The following is a 25,225-nucleotide window of genomic DNA, read 5'->3' as shown; positions in this document are numbered from 1 at the left end:
CAACGAGCCGAGACTCGCCAAGTGAGCCGTAGCAAATTGCGGCGCTTCCTACGAGGCGCCGTAGGAAGATGCCTTTCTCGGACTCGGCCGCTTCCTAGTACAGTTTGTTCCCGCCTCCTAGCCAGACTCACAGCGTTGCTCCCGCTTCTCAACTCCAAAACATTTTTCAATCTTTTTTGTCGATCATTTTTTTTCTTTCGTTTTCTTATCTTAGCCGTTCTTTCCTCCGTTTCGGTCGCCCCCTTGTTACTCATTTAACAGTTTCGTTTCTTTCCTGGGCATCGCTTTCACGTACGGAGCTCCCTCGTGTGGATATGGCTGCACTCTTAGAGCACGAACGGAGAGCGTAAGTTTGTCGTTTTCCTCCCCGGCCTCGTCCTCCCGATTAGCCCATCCGTGGAGACGACTCGCTGACCGCAAAACGTGACCCGCACTTTATACTCAACAACGGAGCTGCGAGGCGCCAAGAGCTGTGGCTCCATCGCCGCTGGATACCGCTTCCCGATCCTTCCCTTGCCTTCGCTCTCTAAAAGTCCCCCTCCTTGAATTCCCTGCGTTCCACGCCTTCCCGTTTGTCTTGTCCGCCCACTGTTTGCCTTTGTTACTTGGGTTGATAGTTTGCAGTCCTCTTTATTTAATTTTTTGTTGTTGCTTAGGCTGCGCAAACTGGCCGTGCCCGTGGGCCTTGCATGAAATGCTCCGGAAGCCCCGTTTCGGCCTTAACAAAAAGTTGGCAAAGGAAAATGAGTTCAGGAAACGCCTTGGTACCGCAGAAAGGCGCTTTGTCATGGTTAACTGTCGTTTTGTGTGGAAACCTGCGGGCCAAAATGGCCTTTTGCAATGTCTCTTGACTTATGATTCACGTTTTTTTTTGCTGAAAAGGTGCAGCTGGCCGCAGCTGAACTTGAAGAAATAAGCAGCGTTTGCGAAGCTACCACCTTAGGGGACTGTGTTGTCTCTTTTTCTGTTTTATTTTTTGAATAACCGTTTATTTGTTGCTTGTTCGTGTTCTCGTTTCAGCGTTCACGCTGGTTGAAAGTACTCCCCCTGCCCGCCTTATGAACTTGAAGAAATAAGCAGCGCTTGCGAAGCTACCACCTTAGGGGAATGTGTTGCCTCTTCTTCTGTTTTATTTTTTGAATAACCGTTTATTTGTTGCTTGTTCGTGTTCTCGTTTGAGCGTTCACGCTGGTTGAAAGTACTCCCCCTCCCCGTCATTAAGGCGTAAATTTTACGCTGCGGATTGCCCAGCATTAACTTGCCTTGACCTCCTTTCCCTTGTTTAGGAAAACGTTCACGTCCTTCTACCGACAGAAAACATATAAGAGTACCATTATTATGCTTGCCGGGAGGGTGTTTGCTTCGGCACTGTGAAAAGCGGTTTGGAGCTAAAAAAATGCCTTGTTTTTTTAGATTTCTAGAACAAAAGCTTTTAGAGTAGGCTTTTTGGCAGTCAAGCTCGAGAAAAACAATCATGCGTAGAACCCCGAAGAGCGATTTAAGGGAAAAAAGCCTCTGCGAAGTAAGAGTGTAATATGAAGCTCTTCTTTTGTTTGGAAAAAGTGTTCTGAAGCTGTTTTTCCTGAACAATCATTTAGTTGCGACTGAGCGCTTTTGTCGTGCTGTCTTCTCTTCTCTGTTTGGCCTTTCGCGCACGTTTACCATGAATTTTCTGCGGGCACGTTTCACAAAGCAGGTTAGAACAAATTAGCCCTGCCTGGTTCAGAAGCGCTGCGCAAATAGTTTTGCCCTGGCTGCACGCACCACTTTAGCTGATATACATTTAGGACAAGAATTACGGTAAAATATATATTTATAAATGCCTGTAATTTGTTTCCATAGGTGAAGTTAGCAGGTTTTCCACAGAATTCTGAGAGTGGGAAGCCTGACAGTCGAGGGAATGAAAATACAGAAGGAAGATATTAGACCAGAAGAAAAAAAATATAATTGGTCCCTGCCGCTCCAAAAAAGCTACTCTAACATTTTTTTTTCTTTATGGGACTATCTCATTTCATTCCTTGAGGTTTCTTTAAAGTCGCAATAAATTTTCAAGCTCGCCAGGGCATGATTTGTTATCTTCGCGAGGGTTAGGGTGTAAATGACGTGATCCCATACCCTGCACAAGATTGGAAAAAATAAAAATAAAAATAAAAAATGCAAAGCCACGATGTTTTATATATGATGGGATATTGTGAAGAGAATACCTTGGTAGCGCGGTGAAAAGCCTCAGGCGACGCAAAATTCAAACGAGCCGGAGCTCGCTAGAAATCTGGCGTTTTCACCTCGGTGTCGCAAGACCGTCAAGCTGGGCCCCGACGTGCACACGGAGCCTTACGCCAGAGTGAACAAAGCTGACAGGGATTTCAAGAAAAAATTAATATAAGGGAAGATTCGACTCTGCAGCGCCCCGCTTCAGAACCGTTTTTTGCTGGAGAGAAGCGACACATAGTAGGAAAAAAAAATTTAGCTACACACAAAGAAATCTCATTAATTACCATCGCGATGCAAGCACTTCGTCGGTTACTCTGTGTCAATGAACAAAAAGAGACGAAAAACCCCGCAGGCTGGTTTTAAAAAGCATTATTGACGCGAAATCCACGGGCTTGGGATCACTTGGTGTTGGCGGATTGGCTGCATGCATGGTTAAGTGACTGTGAGCAACGCAAATTCGGTACAAATCTGAAGATCATATTTAGGCGCAAGTTAAAACAGTGAAAGGGGGGGGGGGGGGCGGAGGAGAGAACGAATTGACTGTTTATTTTCTTGCAGCAGAAAATGCGTTCATGCGCGCCTCGAGAGTATTAAATGGTGTTATCACAACTGCGACAAAGTGATGAATTGTTGATTTTTCCCAAATCGACGTAACTCTGCGTTGGAGAGTCAATTTGAGTCTCACCAATGACTGGGGCGTATGACACTACATCTTTCGCGGCGTTGTCTGAGAGGTTCGGCGGCGTATTCATACGTTGTTGTTTTCCGAGGCTTGCCGTATAAATATACCTGTGGAGCATTGTTACATAAACCTTGAAAATAGAAAAGGCTGCCAAGTATATTCGTTTGTTTCTGTGTCTCCGACGGCAAATAAAAAGAGCATATTGTGAGCCCTCCACGGACCTTCTTTCATTTGTACATACCATGATCTTCTTTCATTTGTACATACTATCGTCATCGTCCCGCGGCGCCGGCTCCGGCACGCGCCTGGGTTCACCATCGGATCAAACGCTGACACAGCATACCTTGCCTTGCCGTCACGACTTTGCCGTCTCGACCTGGCCTTCTTTCACAAGTAGTGGAGGTGGTGGGTGCAGTTGGAGGCGGCGGAGGCTGCTCTCGGTTGACATGACGATGGTAGCTGTTGCCAAACGGCGACCGGAACGTAGCCCCAGCGGGAGGTAGGGCAGAAGGCAGCAATGGGATAGAATTTACAAGCAGGAAGAATTTCATGCTGGACTGTCTTTGTAAGTGCTGTCCTTATTGCCGAATGCTTGGGGGCGCGGTGCAGAGAGGAATGACGTGACGTAATAATTTTGTTCGAATCTTTTATTACTTCGAAGAGACAATGCACGGACCATGAGCCATCATTTTCCTCGATTTCTGTTTACACACACGATCTGAAATCAAAATCCTTAATAAAAGTTAATCACGTTTAATAAAACCTATAAACACAGGCAAAAGAAAAATGTGCCGCTTTATTAATTCAAACTAAATAGATTGCGATTGGATAACATGCATTTTTTTTTTTTTTTTGCAGATTTCATCTTTTCGTCTCACTTGCTTCATATTCTAGTTTTGTCAATCATCCGTTGCGCAAGTCTTCTTTAGTGATTTAAATTTCCTTCCAAAGTGCGCGTCCCTCGGCCTCACGCCTGCCATCTCAAAACCCCAGAGAGTCATTTCTTGGCCGTCTCAGATTAATCATTTGTGCTCTCGAGAAAACAAAAGCTGGCTCACAAAAGGTTGCCGCCACTACTAAACAATGGCGATTTTATTGAACGTTAAAACAAGTGCGATTTCATTTGTTTTTCTCGGCAAACCAGTCCTTCCTAGTCCTTCCCAGCTGAGATACCCCTTCTAAGTCGCGAAAACTGCCAAATATATTGAAAAACTTGCTTTTAGTATACTGGTCAGGAGTTGGTTTTCTGCACTTTTATCTGGTCAACACGTAAGCGGAAAATCGAAGCCATTATCTTTATTTATTGAAAGTGGGCACGTAACTGGCAACTGTGGAAAGGAAAAAAATCGGGAGACACGCTATGATGGAATAGATTTAATAGTTACCTTCAGGGCCTTGAAGCTCTGTTTGAATATCATTTGAAGAGGACACTACGTTATTTTTATTTCTTTATATTCATCAAGAGACATATAAAGCCTGCTTTACACCATGTCGAATAAATTTTTCTCGTTAAGGGCAGCGCATCTGATTCACGGCTCAGTTGTCTGTTGTTGGATTATTATTTAGTTACGCCAAATTATATTTAAGCACAATACTTAATTTACACTCTTAAATGTAATAATGACATTTGAGTCATGTTGCGACCTTATAATTTCAACTTACTTTGCGTTTTAGGCATCTCGAATTTCATGTGACGTCGGACACTCGGGGCCAATCCGAGATATTCTCGACATTCCGATGAGGCCTAGTTCTCCTTTGAATTAGACTTTCAACGTAGTTACGTTAAAATCTGGTCGATCTACTTGTCTTGAATGCAAAGCCGCCAAGAAGCTACTACCAGCTTGCCTATGTCGACAGTTTTCCTAACGGCTTTTTTAGCCGATGACTTCTTTGTGAATGAAGAAAGTGAAAATGAACTCGTGAAGTCGTGTTTGGCTCTCTAGACACCATGTAACAAAGAGACGCTGTACATGGCCTGGTGCTCACTCGTGCGGCATGAAAAAAGTAAGCAAAGGCGGAGGATGGAAGGCACTGGAAATGCTTCAAGCGAGAATTCTGGCTCAAACCTAGATAGGAGAAACTCTATCAGTGCGGCTCCCTTACTCTTCCGGAGGAGCGTACCACTCACGGATCGAAGAAGCAGCGAACAGCGAGACCTTTTTGCGCTACTGGCATTTCCGGTCGCTGGATTCCCTTTCGAACTTTAAGTGAGGTGATACACCGCAAATGTTTTCTTTGAGGTTCGTACTTCTAGTAGCTTTCGGTTTGCCCCGTCTCCAGCCCCAGTAGGCGTGCATTGTGTTTTAGAGAGACTTTAGACGTTTTCTGGCTACAGAATATCCTAGGCGTAAATGTTTTGCAGCGGTGAAATTTCTAGAGAACCCTACCACTGTTGTCAAATGTTTGCTTCAAATGAGGCCAAGAGCATGTGCCAAGAGCACGTGCCATGCATACTCGGGTCTTGCGAAAAGTAAAAAAAAAAAAAAAAGTTCTGCCTCGAAGAACAAGTCCGCAATCGGTACAGATTTGAGTGCGAAGTGCGACTTCGTGTTTACGTTCGTATACCGGCGTGCCGAATAAAGGTTCATAAAAAATCATCAAACTGGCACTACGGCACTCTTCGCTACGAAAACGAAAGTTATTCCTCGAGACGTCGATGTTTTCTCAAGAAGATAACCTTCCCGGTTCAAACGCCGGCGCACGCTTAAGAAAGTAAGTGATGATTCGGCATGAACATTTCTTGAGAGGTCTTTGTTCGCGGACGATTCTATCGTTTTTTTTTTGTTTTACCGGATATTCTTACCATAGATGGACTGTTTTGCTTCAGGCTAACTGTCTATTTGTTTAGGGCTACGATATTATTTCGCAAGAATGAATGTGAAACGATAGACTTCGTCCCAACATCCACTTCTCGTTTTTTACTTTCTTTTGCAATATTTAACCTAAGACATTTCGCTCTCCAAGAATTTCTGATAGCGCTCATTCAAAAACAGTAGCATTCAAGAACAGGCCACGTTATCTTTCCCCACGTCACCTTACCCAGTGAAGTGATTTGTACTTGGCTTTGTCGACGAAATGCGTTTGTTCAGTTGTTATAATAATTAAACTGTTGGCGGCTGCAGCCGCAGACGCTGATGCCGATTCAATCTTGGCTGGCTTCCGTGTTTGGTAATCTTGGCAACGCACATGTGTGTCTTTGCGTTGTTCGACAAACTCTGTAGCCTGTCTGTCTGTCACGGCTGCAGTATCTATGTTTAGCGAGATGGTGAATGTGTATGGCGTATTTACCTGTGTAAATGTAGGAATGGCGCAGATGGAACTTGAAGACGAGGATGTTTACTGCAGAGCCCGAGAGTACGTTGCAGTTTTAAACGTGGCGCAATCAGCCGCGGTGATAGCATAGTGCTATCGCGCCTGGGCCGACGAAGAAGACGACAATGTTTTCTGCACAGCGCGAGAGTTCAAGGTCACAACTGCACCGTCCAATGAAGGATGAGGGGAGCTAACGACCTAAAACATATGCAGATAGTTGAAATGACTGTCCTGTCTCGATGAAAAGCAAGACACATGCACTGCAAAGCAAGACTTGTGCACGGAACGCATAAGGAAAACCCTGAGCCTAACGCTACATGGCGCTCGCATGCTCCGCAGAGCTAAGTCAGCGCGCTCTAAACAGGGCTGCACAAAAGCAGATATTTGAGAAGTCCGTTCACCTTTGACGCACTGTCTGTTGTCGATGTTGACAGGGTAGTCCGGTCTGCACTCGCAGCGTCGGGAGGTGACGTTGCAGAACACGTGGTACAGAACGCGGCTGCATGTCTGGTTGCACGGGTCGCCAATGTAGAAGCCCACACCTGGTGAGAGAAAGGAGAATAAAAAGGCATCGTTAGCAGTCAAATGCAATTAAGGAAGTTGCTTAGGCGCTAGTCCATTAGCCACTCTTATTGATATAACCAGATCGCTGTCACCTGTAATTGATGTGTCGACACAAAGTTGCTGTAAATAGAGCTTGATTATAGGCGAGGTTTCATTCTAGTCGATGCTTCTAAGTATTGTTTAATTTTACTTACAAATACTGCAGGCAATAGCCCTTCCCAAGCAGGAGAGGGCTACAGCATTAATTCAGTAACAAGTAATGAAAGGTTTTCTCGTCTGAAGATTCAGCAATAAAAGAACGCAACCTGTTCTACTGGTGCGCAGAGAGGAAAAATGTTTTTTTTTTTTTTTTTTTTTTTGATGCAGTTTCGCTTCTGCGAAGTATGGGTCATTGTACGTGGGGTGGTTGTTTCGATCTATCAGGATCTATAAATATAGTTACCACGTGACATATCAGTTCTGTTGTGATAGTGCATGCAAAATAATTTCAGCCTGGTAACCTGAAGGCGTACACGATGGGACTGCAAGTCGAGGTAACGCAATATATTAGCGATTGACGAAGTTAATAGTAGGTGTTTTTCTATAAGCGGTGCCTTGTTGAAGTTGCTGTTTCAAGCCCTGTATGCAGCAATCGGATAGCCGCATGCTGATTAGGCCTGGAAACGTAGTGGCTAGGGCTTAGGCTTGAAAAGTTCTACATTTGGTGCGAAACGAGGTTTTCTGCATGTGGGCTGTTACAAAACTATTTCCAGAGGTCTCGAAACACAAATGTCTCGAAACCGTGACTTCATGTTCTAAGCGTTCACTTTACTGCGAACAAGTCATGAGTGCGCTTTATCCGCCTCAGTTCAACCTGAAACCTTTCGAAGCATACCAGCCGGGTATCTTCGGTAACGGCGGTCGTCTATTCTTCCACCGTGTTCTCGATCGATGTTGGCGACTGTCGACTCCTACAACTAGCAGTTACGGTTGCAGTGGACATCTCTCCCGCGGTCGTCCACTCCGTTGACCTGCACGTTTCTCCGCACGACACCCTTCCCGATTTCGAGGGAACGCGCCGTGGCAGCCGTCCACTTCGTTTCGCCAGCCACCTTTTCCGCGTAACGATCGCGACTGTCTCCAGTGTCTGATCGCTCCATGTCATTTGCCTTCATTGCGGCCCGGCTGTTTGCCACCGCCTTGCTGCCGCTTTAATTCGCAAACGCTTGGAAACTATAGCTAGTGCCGTCGATGGAGGTTAGGTCACTAGACGGGTAACTTGACCGAACGTTTTTTCATCCTGTTGTTGAATAGCTTTCTTCTCGGCGTGGGATACGTCAGTCAGTAATTGTTTCGTTTGCGGCTAAATGACATTATTTTGCACTTCGATACTTTAAGGGTCATTAACCATGAGTTGCATCATTCGTCAATGAGAAGAAGATCTGACTGGAGCGCCAAGTGGTCATTAGAAGATTTAATAGGGCGATAGATGATGCAGTCATTGTGAAAATGCGCACACAAAAGGTTATATTATTAGGTAAATCATTTATATAAATAAGAAATAATAAGGGTCCGAGCACGCTACCTTGCGGCATACCGGAGATAACAGGGGAAATATTAGAGCACAGATTGTTAACAAACACGAACTTTTGCCGATGCGCGAGGAAGTTACGAAGCCATGTTAAAGTTAACGAGTCTAGACGGAGTGATGATAATTTTGAAATCAAGCGGCAGTGAGCTACCCGGTCGAAAGCTTTGGCGAAGTCAAGAAATATACAACCAGTTTAAAGGTTGTCGTTCATATTGAAATGCAAGTCAGTTGTTAGTTAGAATAACTACATTTTGCAGGAATGACTATTCCTTAATTGATGCTGATTAGCATAGAAAAAGTTGTTCTGCTCAAGACGACTGAAAACATGAGATGAAATTATGTGTTCAAACATTTTACAACAGATACATGTGGGAGATATTGGACGATAATTTTCAGCTGAAGTTTTGTTTCCTGCTTTAAAAACTGGTATTATTTTAGCTATCTTTCAATCCGCCGGCAGCAATCCACTGGATAAAACTTGCTGAAAAATATGAAATAAAGTTTTATTCACGAGAGAGATGATACCTTCCTCAGGTGTTTCAATGGGTGTCATGCAGCGGCAGTTAAGGTCGGGTACCTCCGGTTAGAGCTATCTTCGGAAGAAAATACAGATAAAAAGTATGTGTTGAATATTGCTGGCCATTTAATATCTGAAACTGGAATGTTGACATTGTAGAGGTAGGGATCCTCCATCCCGATCTGGGAATATCTGTTTCCAAAACTTGTTGGGATTAGTTTTTATAAGCGAAGGAAGGTCGCGTGAAAAGCACTTATCTTTCGCGGAGGATAAGGCGGAGCAATATGTTTAGTAGTAATATGTTTGCATTCGACCAAACCAATGTTTGGTCGAATTCAAACATTGGTTTTCGGGTTGCTTCTGACAGTCTCCAAATAAAATCCGATACGTCGGAGTATTCTGATTAGTTGCAATAGATGGCTAACATGCTGCCGCTCTCTACCGAGGAAAGCGTATTGCACGGCGGTCCGGCGCTTCAGGATCACTTGCCTGACTTTGACCGAACCTGATCGCTTTCAACTTTTCTAGCATCTCGCATGCAATATGAAATTAACAAAACGCCCATATTACTCGCCATAAATCGTAATGAGTCTCTCCGGCAAGCTTTATATCATTCAACATCAGCTTCATGGCATGCTGCAAAAAGGAGTAATTCCAGAGCACACATGTTCACGAGTCTCTCCAGCAATACGAGTGAGAAACAACGACTATTGAGGATATTTCGAACAGGCTATCTTAGCTTGAAAGCGGTCAGAAAGAAGTACATATATCCCTCACACTCTTACTCGGCTCTCTTACATGGCTTTGTACATCTCGTCCTTGAATCCCTGCTCTGAGTGTTCGAAAATACAGATGAAACCATGCAACTGGGAGTCAAGACCGTCTTCGGGACTCCCGACAGCCTCTTCAAATTCAATGCAGTGCCACTCGACTTGTGCAATGCACCTGCGACATTCGAACGTCTCATGGATATAGCTCGCCGCGAACTGAAACAGGGATCTTTTGATGACGCCGTTATTTTTCGAAAAGCCTTTCAAAAACACGATGGCAGCCTCGGAATTGATCTGGACTGTATCAGAAAAGCAGGACACATCTTAAATTCTAAGAAGTACTATTGAAACTTGCGAAGCTCGAGATTTTGAAAACACCACGTACATCAAAGGTTATAGTGTGTCCTCAGTCTGTCGTCCTATTATCGCTGCTTTAGTTTTGGTTTTTCGCACTGCCTACATCCTACCATTTCTCCTCTGAACAAGTGTTCGCCGTATGTGTTGACACTCTAACGTGAATTATTCTTCAACAAGCTGAAATTTATCCTAACTTCGACACCTTTTTTGCGCTACTTCAAACGTATACCACTGTCACCGAGATTCACACTGGTGGCAGTGACGTCGGGCTTACAGCGGTTCTCGTCTAGATACACAGTGGTGTTAAGGACGTTATTTTATATGATAATAACAAGTCTGAGGCCAACTACTTCGTAACTACACTGGAGTTCCTATATGTTGTGTTTGCCGTGTACAAGTGTCGACCGCATATGTAAGACGCCCATTTACAATCGTGAACGATTATATCGAACCGCGGGACCAGTGTGCATGTATGTCGCTTTCGGTCTTGGGCCCGCAGGAGTAACACTTTACTCTCCCCTGCGAAGGTTGTCGGCACCTAGTGATGCTGATTGCTTGTCGTGCCATTCGTTGTCAACTACAGGGAAAAGGGTTTCTAGAGGAACATAGATTCACTCTACACACTGTTCTCAAATAGGCCTCCCAGCGCGATCAGCAAAACCGCCTCACATTCCAACATTTTCTTGCTGCGGCCAATATGGGAGCTTTCACTCCGACAGTCATCGTTAAAAATAGCCCTCTGCTAGAAAGCTGCTCAGTTTGTGGTTCCTCCATGCGTTTTGGTTCTAGAAATTCACTGCAGTGATGCGCATAGTGACATCATACCGGATCGGTTCCGGTGCTTTCGGACACTGCACATAATTTGTCAATATTTCTTCTCTCTATATACTGTGTAAGACCAAAATACCTCAAGCTGCGACAATTTCCAACCCCTAATCTTTAGCAACATTCCTCCTACAAGTCTTCTGAAGCCTGCCACGCCAAAATTGGACCCTTTTGAAAGAGTTGGCGCTGACATCCTCCCAAGGTATTCAGAGAGACAGCTCTGGGTCCAATAGACTGTATTCACTATATGTCGAGTTATGTGAGGACTACGGGGGGCGCAGATATGTGGGAACTATTCCGACAGCATGCTCCCTTCGTGTCAGAATAGGTGTCGCAATTAGCGACCGTGGACGATAGCATAGTGGTGACTTCGCCGAAGAACTAATTCGGGTGTGCGGCTCCGAGTGCGCTCACTCCTCGCCCTACCACCCAAGCAGAGTGTGTTGATGGACGAATAAAGTATTAAAAATGACGTTGTCCTGAGTGCACCACTGAAGTTTAAAAGGTTTAAATGAATTAGAATGTAAAAGAAATGGCCTAGAAACGACATATTTATTTTGCTTGCCCGATGGTAGAAACTCCCACATGTGGGGTAAAAACTTCCAAGACACTTAGGACCGTTCGCGTGCACTAAAGCGAAAGATCACTCGCGCATGACATCGGATTCCCACGCTTCATCTAGCTTTTTGCTGCGGTGCGTGCCATACCCGACCAATTGCCCGATTCCCTCTTTACTCTGTGTGCTTATCTGACATCACCCTCTTATGTGCTTATCTGACGGCGCCCACGCCACTCTGAAAAGCCTGCTGCGATAGGCTACGTGGTTTAGTGAGGTGAAGAGGGTGCACAGTCGTGAAAAAAAAAAAAAAAAGGGTTGCACAACTTGCACCCGGTGGCGGAGATCGAGAAAACTGCATCTAAGCGACATCTAGCGACAGTGACAGCGACACATGCATGTCAATAAAATGGGGCACCTCTGGATATGTCTCGATACCAGATACTAGACGGCGTTGCAGTGGAGTGTTCCTGAGCGCCGCTACCAGCTGTATTGTATGCTACTTTTGCTCACGGCTGTACCTTTGGAGGCACGTACGTCGGTTCGAATCCATGCCGCTAACTGGAGTAGCAGGCTCATGTTAATTAGTCAGCGAAATAGTATGGCATCACCTGGAAAGCTTGCTTCACAACGTTCATATGAAACAAGACAAATCTGTCGTCATACGGAGATCTTTAGTTATGACCCAGTTATGTTAGTGCCCTTCCACAGCAACTTCTCTTTAATCTGCTGTGCGTGTCGTTGCGCCATTCGAAGAGTCTGTGGTTTAAAAATGGCTGGCGTCATAGTACCTGTGGAAACTTGTGACGCGTGTGAGCCAGGGCAAGTGTGGAGCGAGACATGGAGCGATATCAGGTCTTTTTTAAATCTCGTTAGGACATACGACACTTTGCTCCACTTTCAACCTGATTACTACGATGAATATTTTAATTATGGCGTCTCGTCACGTAACGTTTTGTCCCCTACATCTGGCGACATGTTCTGCGTTGCATGAGACATATTAAGACTTTCACCCTAATAAAAGGCGGAATAAGCTACAATAGCGGCCCACCGCAGTGTAAACGGTCTTGGGAAGGCTCCCCTAATCTTCTCTGGAAAGTAGCAGGTGGGATGGGCATTTGGAAGGGGGGCTTAGTTGCTGGGGAATAGATTATGGCAGCTTAGGTGGGACTGGAGACTACGTAGGGTACTCGCTATTGATCTAAATAGGTCGAGCTCCTTTTCAGGCCCCTTTAGAGTGCGACCACTTGCCTTAGGCAATCCGATTGTGCGGCCCTCGAACTCCGCGACCCGATTCTCATGACCTCGACAACCTCGCGATGTTTCCGATCCCCGCAGCCAGACTTTCTAACAGAGTCCGCATGACCAATTCGGCCACATAGACCTAACAAAGGGTATTAGAGCTGTAGATTTCTCTGATATGATGTAATATGCGGGACCTACTCCAAGTTACTAGGAAAATGTGTTAGGTACTATCGGCGTCAGATGAAATTCGAGCAGCGTAGCGCGTGGAATAATGTTTATCTGAGGTAGTCTGTCTGTCGTTATCACAGATAGGTGCGCTCTTTCCGTTTGCGACTGTTTTGCTTGTGTTTTCTTTAATGCTCGTTTTCTCATTGCGTCACTAGATCACCCCCTTCATTCTTTCATGAGATAGTGACTTGCGCAGTGCAGTTTCACTGCCGTCGAGCCGTTCGCGACACACGGCTACAACAATGCTAAGCAAGAGATTATCTGGAATATCTTTTCCAATCAGCTTTACTTCAGGTTCGCTTGTGCTTTTGTTGACACCTTTTTTTCTTCTCGTCTGGCGGCGTGCTTTGTATCTCAGATGTATATTCCATGCTGAAGTAGCTAGTAGAATGGCACGTTTGCTCACTTTTTAATCCCAGCTCCACTAAAACATCGCTCTTATGAGGGCCGCGTTGCTGACAAGCACGTTTTAGGTAAATTATTTTTGGCTTTGCACGCCACTGTGCGAGCGCAGTTTGTACCTGCTTGTGTTTCGGTACTGTGGTCCTTTCGTCGTCTTGAGCCAGTTCAGTAAAGTCAAGTAGATTATCGCCAAAGTGATTACACACAGTCGCTCCTCTCGCAAGACCCAAGTAGCCCACGTTGATCTACTCAAGTGCTTCTACCATTCGTCAGTCTGACTTAATCAAGTCCGAGCTCCTTTTGTCACCGGGGAAATGTTCAGACCTACGGCGACCGCTTTAGGTGAGGAAGAAGCTGAATATTCGCGAAAGACATTCGCTTGGCTGCCTTCTCCTTTTCCTCTGGCCTGCGGGGCATTCATATATAAACTGATCCAATTCTTACAATTTATATGAACGCCGGCATAGAACACATGATAGCCATTTATGCATTTAAGACCAAAGCGATGCCTTTGTTCAAGCCTTACTTTAACATGTAGCTGGTGAAAGCATTGCCTTCACATTAGGGTTTGGTTGTATGCGATATCACATTTTATACCTTCTGGTTAGTTGTGCACTCATTTTCTCTATAATGAATAAAATTTATTCGACAGAAATAGCTAAAAAGTTTTCCGTTTCGTCTATGTTTGATCACACTTTTGTGATGCTGGCTGAAACTATTTTCGTTCTGCGGTTACAGCCTATGCCCGTCCTTAGTGCAGTGCTCTAGCTTTCCCATGCGCGCTAATGCAACATACATGCCATCGAAAAGTAACGTAAGGGCACCAGACTTTTGCCTGGCCACCACAAAAATATACATAGGAATAGAATAAGGCTAAGGCCTACAGTCAAGTAGATATTTTTTCTATATAATTGCTTAGAGCTCTTAGGCATCTTTACAAGGAGTTTACTCTCAAGAAAGGCAGGAAGAGAAAAAGAAGGGACTTGATGGCGCTCCGGAATGGTTACTCTGCACTTGAACAAAATGAAGAGGTCATGTAAAAGAGAAAGAGAGGAGTGGAACTGGAATATAGGGTTACAAACGAAAGCACGCGCACTACAGAGTAACAATGCTTTCTTTGCAGAGTGTTGAAATTCAGCCTTTGCGCTTAGCAAGAACCCATATACCATGGTGGCGCTGCCTGTCCTAGGTGGAGATGATCATGCAGCGGTGAAGACCTCAATTCAAACAATATGGCATGTACACACTTGGCTGGCGACAACTTCGAAGAGCTGGGTTCCAGTTCCTCTTCAAATTAAGGTTTTTCAGGAATGCGCCCTGAAGCAGTGGCGTTGCAAACCTGCGCCTAATATCCTTATTGCCAAAGCAACACTAAGCCCTGTGGGTATCATTCTGATTATTAACGTCTGCTGCACTGCCTACGATTTCAGCCCCCCCCCCCCCTCCCCCCCATCCCCCACCAGACGCACAGACAAAAAGGCCGATTGGGCTGCAGAGACAGTGAAGGATTTGACTGTTGAAGTGGAGGTGACTTCCATAGGTTTCCGAGCATGGCGTACTGAGACATCTAAACAGTGCTTTGCAAGCCTCTAGGGCTGAAAGTCGCTGTGGCCGCTGTATTGTGTGGCGTTAGCAAGTGTGAATCAAGGCAGCCTGCAGCATAGCACTTTCGCTGCTTGGTATCAGGCATCCAAAAACCATATGCTCGCTTTCTCGTGTAGAGACACTGAGTCAGTACCGTAAAGTTCGTGATAAAGGTTGCCTGAAAACGAAAACGTCGCTTACCTGTAAAGGGCTTCAGCTTGGTTAGCATTTTAATTTGTTTCCGGAAACATTTTTTCCTTTCAGTAAAAAAAAAAAGAGCCTTTTTAATTTGTTTCCGGAAACATTTTTTCCTTTCAGTAAAAAAGAAGAGCTTTTATTGTTTAGAGCTACTTTTTCTTAATGCACATTGCCCATCTAAGTGAAGGAAGTGGCAGTTCTCTGAGCACAAAATATCAGCATAGGTTGTGCGGTCCTGAATAATGAATCCACGTCTACATATCTTGTGCAGAAAAACGCTCGAACAGCACTCACTATAATAACTGCCCGTATTATGTCATCTTTAGTTTCGCAAACTGAATTGTGGAGTCGCCGCTTATGTATGGGGACACTGCTGTTTCTTCTCTAACTGTGGCCTTTATTTGTTCACATTTTAATTTGTGACGACCGTTTTTTGTATAAAGGAAGCATTTCAGGCGTTGTGCCTCTCCGTGACACATGACACACTCCCGAAACCTTTCACTCGCGCACCGTTTTATATGCTGTGAGCACGACAAATATTAGTGGTAATTTCCCTTTCCAAAAGAGGGGAAAACTGTAGAAGTCGAGTTAACGATGGAAATATGTCACGACCACTAAAAGGACGTTTTTTCTGAAGTCTGAATGCAGAAATTGTTGCACCGCTGATGAAAGTCTGCTAAGACCTTCAAAATTGATGCTGAGGGGAAAAAAAAAGTCCGCCAAGGAGTTAGAATAGTATAGAGAGAAGGAAGAAGCGAATGAAAAGAAAAAAAATGGCGTCAAGAACTAAGAGGTATCAGTGCATGTACATTCGCATGAATGACATCAAACCTAACCTAGCTTGGCTTCGAAAAGAATTCGGTACAAAGAGCGCGTTGAAAATATGATGTCTTCATGCAAGGATAAACAGGTCTGATCCACGGAGAGGAGAGCACGACCCGGCCCTGCGCGTTTCGCCTACTACGCCACCGCCGACCCGAAATGTTCTTCGAAAACAACCGCGCAAATAATCACGCGCCGAAAGGGCGGGTCGCACACGGGATGCGACGAAGGCCGATGGCAAAGTTTGGGCTGCATCAAGAATGCATTACGGTCTCGCGGAGTTGCGTGCGGCGACAGGCAACGTTAGCTCAGTCGCAAGGCTGAGCGATGCTTGTTGGCTGCCGCTGATATGGTCTCGCCCATTTTTGCACTCTGGAAACGGTTCGACGGCGCGTAGGAATAAAATAAAATGTAGAAATAAAAGCTGCACCAAGCACACAGCCCCGCCACCGTCAAAAAGACGCAGGGGGGAGATGCGTGATGCTTTTATTAGATCACATTTGACGTTACTCCTGGGGAGATAGCTTTAGGTGTCTGTTCCTCTTTTTTGTATTTGTATTTGATGCTAAACAGACATATCAGTACATAGGTAAACGACGGTCACTGAGGCGCACTATATAAAAGGAGAAGAAACAGTTTCGCTAACATTAAAAAGAAACAAATTACAGCAATCTAAACGTTGCTTCATTCCGCAATGTTGCACAAGAGCACGAAGCGAAAGATACAGAAGAACGATAAGCGATTGAAAAAAGGCACAGACGCTAAGCAAAAGGGGGTGACTTTGTCATATTGGAAGAAGCGAAGACACTGGTCTGGTCTCGGCTGAGTAATGTAGCCGGAGGAGAGTCGGTCTACGGTACTCCCGACGTAGAGGTATACTCCTTTGGAGCCGAGAGCTACCGTTAAGGGGAGTTTCGCAAGCCGTCAGCCACGAAGGATGGAAAACGTTTGTGCCTCTTACGAGCAACGGTAGAGTGCACGCTGTGGGTCTGCGTCGCGTTTCTCCGACTCGAAATGGACATTGGCACTGAAAAGTTGCGACACGGCTGTCTTTTTTTCCTCTTCAAGGAATGGAACGTGCGTTCATTTTGAAACTTGATAACAAAGTTAGCGACGCTGTAATTTAAGATCCTCAAGAGAACGAGCCCATTTTGAATCTGCTCATGAAAGACTTCATGTTTTTTTTTCTTTTTTTTTTCTTAATGAGGGGTAGCAAGAAGCACAAAGTGCGCTGCCGTCTCGCCGTGCTGTGACCAGCGCTTAACTACACTAATTTTAGAATGGAAGCGCTGTTCGACCAAAGTGAGACGCAGAAGGCAGGGCTTATTTTGTGGGTTTAATTATGAAAAACGAAATGGATGCGCAGTACCATTATAACAGCAAGTAGAATGCAAAAACGTGGTGCTGGGCCCCGTAATAACCGCACTGTAGACGCGGGACAACAGGAAAAAAAAAAGAGAGCAAGAAATATGATTCCATCGTATCCACGGAGCGTTGTTGCGATTGGGGGTTCTCCGTGTACAACACTGCTATTCTGTGCAGCTCCGCGTAGTTTGTAATGAGACGTTACAACCAAAATATATGTGTCTCTGGTAAGTGCACTAAAAAGGCTGTATGATTTGTGTAGGTCTTTCTGTTGCTAAGCAGTGAAACATTCAGATGCCGCTTGTGCGGCGCTCTTGGATGTGTACTTAACTTAGGGAAAAATTAGGAGAGGCTAAATCAAATTACCTGCTGAGAATGCGATAGCATTTAAAAATGAAGTCTGCTTTTCCTCCTCTGTCACTGCTGCTTGTCGCATACGCTTAACTTGTAAACCGCCGGTAGGCCTCTTGCGCTGGTGCCTTGAGCATTGTAGCGCCATTTCGTGGCGGCACAAATAGTGGCTGGGTAAGTACCACACCAACAAAGCTACTCTTTAACGCGTACCCGGCAGGCTTTTTACGTCAGCTCGCACATTTAAGAGAGTTAACTTTTACTACTATTTGTTACCAAGGCCGCGTATGAAGGTAAAACTGTGGTGAAAAGGCAACAAAATCGACATAATCAGAGGTGCATTACTGCAACTAGCTCATAGCACTTCGACTGGTTAAAAAAGCTTTGATCCCTTATACATGTGCCCATATGTCGGCCATCGAAGTGGAACCCTCTGTTCCCGTTTGCCGCAGAATATTGACGCTGGTGTCAAATGATTCGGTACCTTCTAAGCAATAAGACCGCTAATTGTAATTGAAAGAAATTCTAAAATATATCTGAGAGCGGCACCGATAACTTTTCTGCCTCGAAACCATCAATATGAATGTCTTAGGGCGCCTATTACAGCCGAACTGTCTGTCACGTAGGGTTCCGGATGGCGTCAAACAGTTTGTCTCGTTGAGATGTACGCGTTTATATGATGTAATATTTGATAGAACGAATAAATGTTCCGGATACAGTGATTGCGTTTGTAATCCCAATGCTAGTACCCAATCCACATATTAGATGGCGCTTCTTGTGTATTGGAAATAATATTTTCCGCTTTACGCAGAATATTCGAAGTTGCATCAGATTAGGGGGCATGTTCCGGAGGACAAAATTACTAATTGAGATGGAGGCCAAAATAGGTGTCGCAGTCGCATCGACGACCTTTCTGCCCCCAAACTGTGCATTCTTAGGAGCTTCAGACGGCAATTACGGCCAAACCGTTGGTCGCAGAGAGTTCCGGTTACTGTGAAATGATTCGTCGTGTTGGGATAACGAAAAAATATACCGAGCAAATCTAACGAAGAAATATACGGGCTATAGCCAAAGTGGCGTTAATTAGATGAATTAGGTGATGCTTCTTGAAGCTCCCGTGGCTAACGCTCTTAAGCCTAACACTGAGGCAGTAATGGCGGAAATTTTTCTACTAATTTGTGAGGGCTAAGAGACTTAATATCTCAAGGACATCGCTGGGAGCCATTCGTAGCCTAAGGTTAAAAAAAAAAAAGTTGCTGCGCATGCCTTCCGGCGATAGGTTCTAAGCCTGCGGTGCATTGATCTTGAACTGCACACTTCCATCATGAAACATTTTCACCGTCGCTGCTGCTGCTTGCATCTAAGGCTGCCGCGAACAAGTGGGCAATTGCAATGTTCGGCTGTATTGTTTTTCTACGTCTCGGTGGCGCAGCGTTTAGGACACTCGACTGCTAGGACACTCGACTGCGAGATTGAATCCCGGCCGCGGCGTACCCTTTTCGATGGAGGCGAAAAGCAAGACATCCGTGTGGTGCGCGACGTCAGTGCACGTTAAAGCACCCCATGTGGTCGAAATTTCAAAAGCGTCCAACTACGGCATCTCGCATAGCCTGGGGTCGCTTTGGAACGTTGACCCTTAGAGGCCGGCTCTAAAATTTTCTTTCACAGACACACAAAATGGGGCTACGGTGTGGATACGCGTCGCATACTAACGATGCGAAGGGTTGGTTGGGGAGAAACATCCTTCGCGTAATGGTTGCTCCTCTATCGGCTCAAAGTTGAAGTGCATGGCGTGGTGTGCAACCAGCTAAGCACGCGTGTTCATTCGCGAGACGGGGGAAACTGACCATTATGTTTTGCTTGCAGCAGTGCAGAAGTAAAAACTGCTCTTCAAGCAACGCGTAAGGTGAGGGGGTACGCAGTAAATCCTCAATTCTTTTAAAACTTTTGCTGCCACATCAAAACCAGCAATTTACGCTCAAGCCGAAACAACAATAGAGCAAAAGAATGACCACATTTTACTATTCGTAACCATTAGACGTACTATTTCGACCACAAAATGCATCGCATGCTTCTGTCAGCGCACTCTGTATAGCGCCTAATGGGCGTATTTGATGCGAAGTTTGCATTACTCCAACAGCGCTGGCTCAAGAGTTGCAGTATACGCAAGTACGTTAAAAGCAAGACACCCGAGAAACACAGTGAAAAGGTTCGTGTTCTCTAAAATGTGCACCTAACGACGATCTCCCAGATTACTGCTGCAACGCAATTCAAACGGTGTTGGAGACTCGGAAACAGTTTTCTGAAGTACTTTTAAGATCGTGGACTTCATACAGTTGCTAAAATTACACACGAGACTGATTAGTTCAGCGTTGCGTAGAAAGCAAAAACTGGCGCAGAACCAACAGAAAAGTAAGTTTAGGTTTGAATTGGTTTGGTTTGGTGTGCTGCGGTTTGACGTTCTAAAGCAACTCAGGCTGCGAGAGACACCGTAGTGGAAGGTTCCTGGAATTTCGACCCCCCGAGGTTCTTTAATGTGCACTGACTTCACACAGCACACGGGCGCCTTGCTTTTCGGTTCCATCGAAAAACGGTCGCAGTCGCCGGGCTTCGATCCCACATCCTTGGGCCAAGCAGTCGGCTAACCAACGCTCGACAGTATCACATGACCATGCGACGTTCACACTCCTTCGCGAAATCAGAGATTTCAGTGATTAAACAGGCCGTTTTTTTCTTAACTAAGCCTTTAACGCTATTTAAGTTTTCCGCGGACGTAGATTGTACAGGAAACAAGATACGCAAGAAAAACTCGGCTAACAATTAGCAACGATTTGGTTTATGATTTCTGGGAATTTAACGTCTCAAAGTTACTTGGACTATGAGAGACGCCGTAGTAGAGGGCTTCGGAAATTTCGACCACCTGGGGTTCTTTAACGTGCACTGACATCGCACAGCACACTGGATCATTGCTTCTCGCCTACTTCAAAAATAGGCTGCCGTGGCCGGAATTCGATCACTCATCGTAGGGAACAGTAGTCGAGAGCCCTAACCACAGCAACGGTTCAGGCTGTAGGAGAAGTGAGCCCGGAAAGGGGTTCATTGATAGGAGAGACTATATTTTACGCTTAAAGCTCCTTGTACCGCCGTAATGTTGCTTATGCGCGACGTGAACTAAGACGATAAAGTAGTTGAAAAACTGTTGGTTTGTTCGCTTGTGATGCTTTCACACTGAAACGAAAATAACAAAAACAAAAAATAAAACAAGCAAACCAGAACAGTACCCTTCAGAGCGGAGCGCATTATTAACCTGGAATTTCTCATGCGAAGCGAGTAGGAACGTTGCAGCTATTGTCGTTTTTCTTTTGCAACATGATATTTCTTACAATGACGCAATGTTATCTGTACATGAACATTGTACAAACTATCACGAAACTGATGTGAAATAAATACGATTCATATTGCAGCAGAACTAAGCAATACCTACTGGAAAACAGGCAGCGTAGAGCACATCATTAAAAGGCAGTGCCACTTCGTTTGAAACGCAGCTTGGGCGTACACTTCTTTCGGCTGAAGATGCATCCTTCTGAAGCGGCCTCAGACTCAAACAGCAGATTCTTAATGACAGATCATCACGCGTGTTTTTCTCAGGCTTTGGAGGCCTATCAGAAAGAACATATCGAACGCATCGACAACAAATGGCAGTGCGGTGAGGTAACGTACATAATGTGGTGTCAAATTAAGCCTTTTAATCAAGTCTTTTTGCAAAACATCCCGGAAGAACAAGAAGTTAATCAAGCAGTGCTTAGTTAATTCCGGGACTTCACAAAAAGGTAATTTATTGTTGACGCAAACATGTCCTTTTCGACTAAGTACGTTTTAACAGGGAATGTCTCGGTGTGTAGCTCATAGAAAAATGTTTGTTTACATGGCGAGAGAGGCATTTTAGCTATTACTAAGAATACTTTATGTCTCACTAAACCAATATACACTGAGTGCCACATCGGAGCAGGAAAAAGAATACAAATAAAATTCTCATAGATCCATTTCCTTGCCACTGCAAACAGAAACTCAGGGGAGAAAAGCACAAGTAGAAAAAAACAGTCGAATACACCTCCTGCAGTAAACCCTCTAAAGACGGACAGTCAGCAACACGAAAAGACGGAATGAGGGTCAGCAAGACATCAACTAAAATGGAGTACATAATAAAAAGCCGCAGCCGATATTCCCACGTGTATAAGGAAGCACACTCTTGCACTATGCATTGCAGGTTATCGCCTCCATCAAAGTTCATCTGAGCGCAAAAGAGTTTCACACTTGGCACTCCACTTAACCACGTTAAAACCTCATTTGTCATTGCCGTCGTTAGACTCCGGCGTAACCACGAGGTTTCTTAAGCCATACATACCTTGTCAACGCTGTTGGCCACTATCTGGGACCGCGCTATAGTCATGATTGCTAGTCCCTGAGCAACGCGTAAAATGGCAGTGTAGCTTTCTCAAAAGGCACTTCGTACTTTTTTTTATTATGTTTTTTTGATGTGTCAGAAAGATAGGGGGAAGAAAACAAGAAAGAGACAGAGAAACAAACAAAAGCAAGAGAGCGAGAGATCAGACAAGAAAAAAGAAAAAGAACGGAATCTCCCTGAAAACGCATCAAGAAAGAGAGTTAATTTTTATTCCATTTCAACGCACCCTGATGAAGCCAGTGGGTTGGGTTTCAATGTGCAACGGTGAGAGGCATCGCGCAGCTTGCCGTGAGCGTTTGAAACGAGCATTCTTTCTACGCAAGATCGGCCTCGGAAGTGGAAAGAGAGAGAGAGAGAGAAAAAAAAAGACATAACGAGAAGAACACAAAATGGAACACGAAGGATACAAGTGAGGCAGCGGCGGAAGCAAACGAAGCAAGACAGCAGGGAGAAAATGCGTGTCGTTTTTCTCTCAACAAGCCAGAGCAGAAATAAAAAGAAAGAAAGAAAAAGAAGCACCCGAGACGAAAGGACGAATGGAGTTCGAGATGGGAAGGCTCCATATTTATCACCCGCGCCCAAGCGAGCACAGCAGAACGCGAGCAGCGTACGGCAACACAATGGCGCATCTCAACAGCGAAATGATGAATGCGGGCACGGCGTAGTGTCCTTTGTAAAATTCCTCACAAAGGGCTCAACGATGTGGACGCCGCAGTTGCTCGTAGAGAGAGAGAAAAACGGACACGAAAAACTACAAAAATAGAAAGAAAAGCGGTTTAGTGCATGAAATGCTTAAGCCCGGAGTTCAGTTCATCCTTTCTTATTTTTGTATTCTCAGCTTTGCAAAACGGGTCTCTATATAGGCTTGAAACCTGCGCGCTGGGCAAATAAGAATCGTCAGAAGGGAACTTGAAACAGCGTGTTTTATCTGCTTTTATTTGTGGCTGCGGTAGAGACAGAATAAAAGGCTTGAAATGCGAAATATAGCTCTTGACGTTGGGCTGTTGGCCCTGTGAATGTTCGTCGAGGGAAGTGAAACGTATATAAATAGGCCAAAAAAGAGAAAGCCAGGAAGACTAAGTGAAACAATTCTGTTTCGAAAAATGCAGGTTTCGTCATTTCGAGCAGTTTTTATAAGACTTGAGCCATATACTCGCTCGACGAAAGGACATGACCCTTGTTATGCCCCCACAGGGGTAACGTGACCCGTCAGAACGGAATATTGTATTCCGGCAGGACTCTTAAAGAACCCTTTATCTAGACCGAGTTGACACCAAACGAAACTTCTTGGAACCTTAAAACACGTTAACGCATGCTCCATTAGAACTACCCACGACATGGGAAGTTCCGTTGAATATGGTGTTTGTTGGATGTATAATGTTTCGCACATATTGGACCCATTTGACCAATTAGGTGCTAGTGCAAAAAAAGAAAAGAAAAAGTAACATGGAATGTAATAAGAACCTTTTTGTTTGAAATAAAGTAAGCAGGACTTTGGAAACAGCATCAAAATAAAATGGGATTCATAGAAGTAGTCGCAAACGTGCAAGACGAGCTCAAAATATTTTTCTTGTGCAGTGTCCGCCGAAGAATTTGTCTCACGAGAACACTTAATACATCAGGGCCCGTATTCCGAGTTTGCGTCGATATCGAAGTGTCGCTATCTCACGTGACCTCGAGTCATCTGAGAGGTCAAACACCGAAACCAGGTGTTGCCACTACGGAACCGGAAGAGGTGGCAACATCATGTTCCACCGTTTCCACCAATTAAATGACTCGAGGTCACGTGAGATAGCGACACTTCGATAACGACGCAAACTCGGAATATGGGCCCAGGTATCGCACGGTAACTAATTATCGAGTTTCCGGGCATAAATGCAGTGAAAATATTAGGAGTTCAAAATTAGAAGAGCTTTTAATTACTAAGTGTCATTCAGGTTTTCAAGGGCAGAAGTGAACCTGAGTTCGAGCTGAATACTTATTTTCACGCGATCATGAAGCTTTGCATAACGCTTTTTCATCGGTTTCCTGGCTGGCGTGGCTGTTTACTACGCGTCTTACACCTTCAAAACAAACAAACAAACAAACAAACAAACAAACAAACAAACAAACAAACAAACAAACAAACAAACAAACAAACAAACAAACAAACAAACAAACAAACAAACAAACAAACAAACAAACAAACAAACAAACAAACAAACAAACAAACAAACAAACAAACAAACAAACAAACAGACAAACAGACAAACAGACAAACAAACAAACAAACAAAAATTGTTTTCAACAACCACTCTTTCTATACGGTCACAAACTCGCCGAAGAGTGCTTTTCCTCTATAACCCTCATTATGCGGAAAAGATGCCTGTCTGGGGGCGTAATGGAATCTGGAAAATCGGGACGGGTAAAAAGTTGGATAAAAAAGTAAATAAGGAAAGGAATGAGAGAGCATGTGAGAACGCTGCTGCTCTTAGGCGCTTGTTTTTGCAAAGCGGAGACTATAAGCATCAAGTTAAGTGCGTGCGAGAGTTTCTAACTCGGAAAAGAAGCGATACGATCATAACCTTGAAGAAAACGTGGGCTGGAGTTGAACGACAACTTAGTAGGCCGGAAGCGCACCCTGCGATAGCAGTGTCTGTAATGTGCTTGTGGGGAGTGAAAGGAATTAAAAGAAGCTGAGATGTCTGTCCACGATCAATCTTTCTTCGAGAAGACTCACTTAGTAAGAGCGCATTTCTTTGAGCTGGCACAGCTGCACATGGGAGGAGCGAAGCAGACTAAAAAAAAAAAAAGAAAAAAAAAAGAAAAAAAAAGAAAAAAAAAAGATCATTGAAACTGCAGCAACGCCAAGGACTGATTTATTTTTCTGCCTTACTTTGAAATAAAAAAAAAAGAAGAAAATCGCGTAATTACATCAGAAACTAAGACATTTCAGATTTATGGAAAGGCTCACTTAGCAGTGGGTTCGTGTCTGCGCATTTTCTATTTAATAATAGTAATATTGTTTATTTTTCCATCAATAAGACAACCAGCAAAAATAACCTTTTTTTTGTGCACTGGATGTTTAAAAAAGTATTAGATCCGGTGTCATTATTGGCAAAAGCGAAATCTGGGGTCGCATACTATAAGATTCTATTGTTTTATTATAGAGTTCAGATCACTTTGGTCTTCTTCCATTCATCAAGCTTCCACCCGTACTGA

The 25,225-nt window shown here is 44.5% G+C and overlaps 1 protein-coding gene across 1 annotated transcript in view; it reads right to left on the bottom strand.

The window, feature by feature from the left end:
* The window catches only part of LOC146185492 (uncharacterized), a 193,783-nt gene that overhangs the window by 81,272 nt on the left and 87,286 nt on the right, over window positions 1–25,225 (bottom strand). Inside the window, exon 3 of the mRNA XM_084607840.1 lies at window positions 6,607–6,747. Within this exon, the coding sequence (XP_084463966.1) occupies window positions 6,607–6,747 (141 nt within the window). The remainder of the gene's footprint in view (window positions 1–6,606; window positions 6,748–25,225) is intronic.

The sequence above is a fragment of the Amblyomma maculatum genome, chromosome 6 (assembly GCF_055883805.1).
Source record: "Amblyomma maculatum isolate TAMU_Amacu chromosome 6, ASM5588380v1, whole genome shotgun sequence".
NCBI classification, from domain to species: Eukaryota; Metazoa; Arthropoda; class Arachnida; order Ixodida; family Ixodidae; genus Amblyomma; species Amblyomma maculatum.
This window is presented reverse-complemented; position numbering and strand designations above follow the sequence as displayed.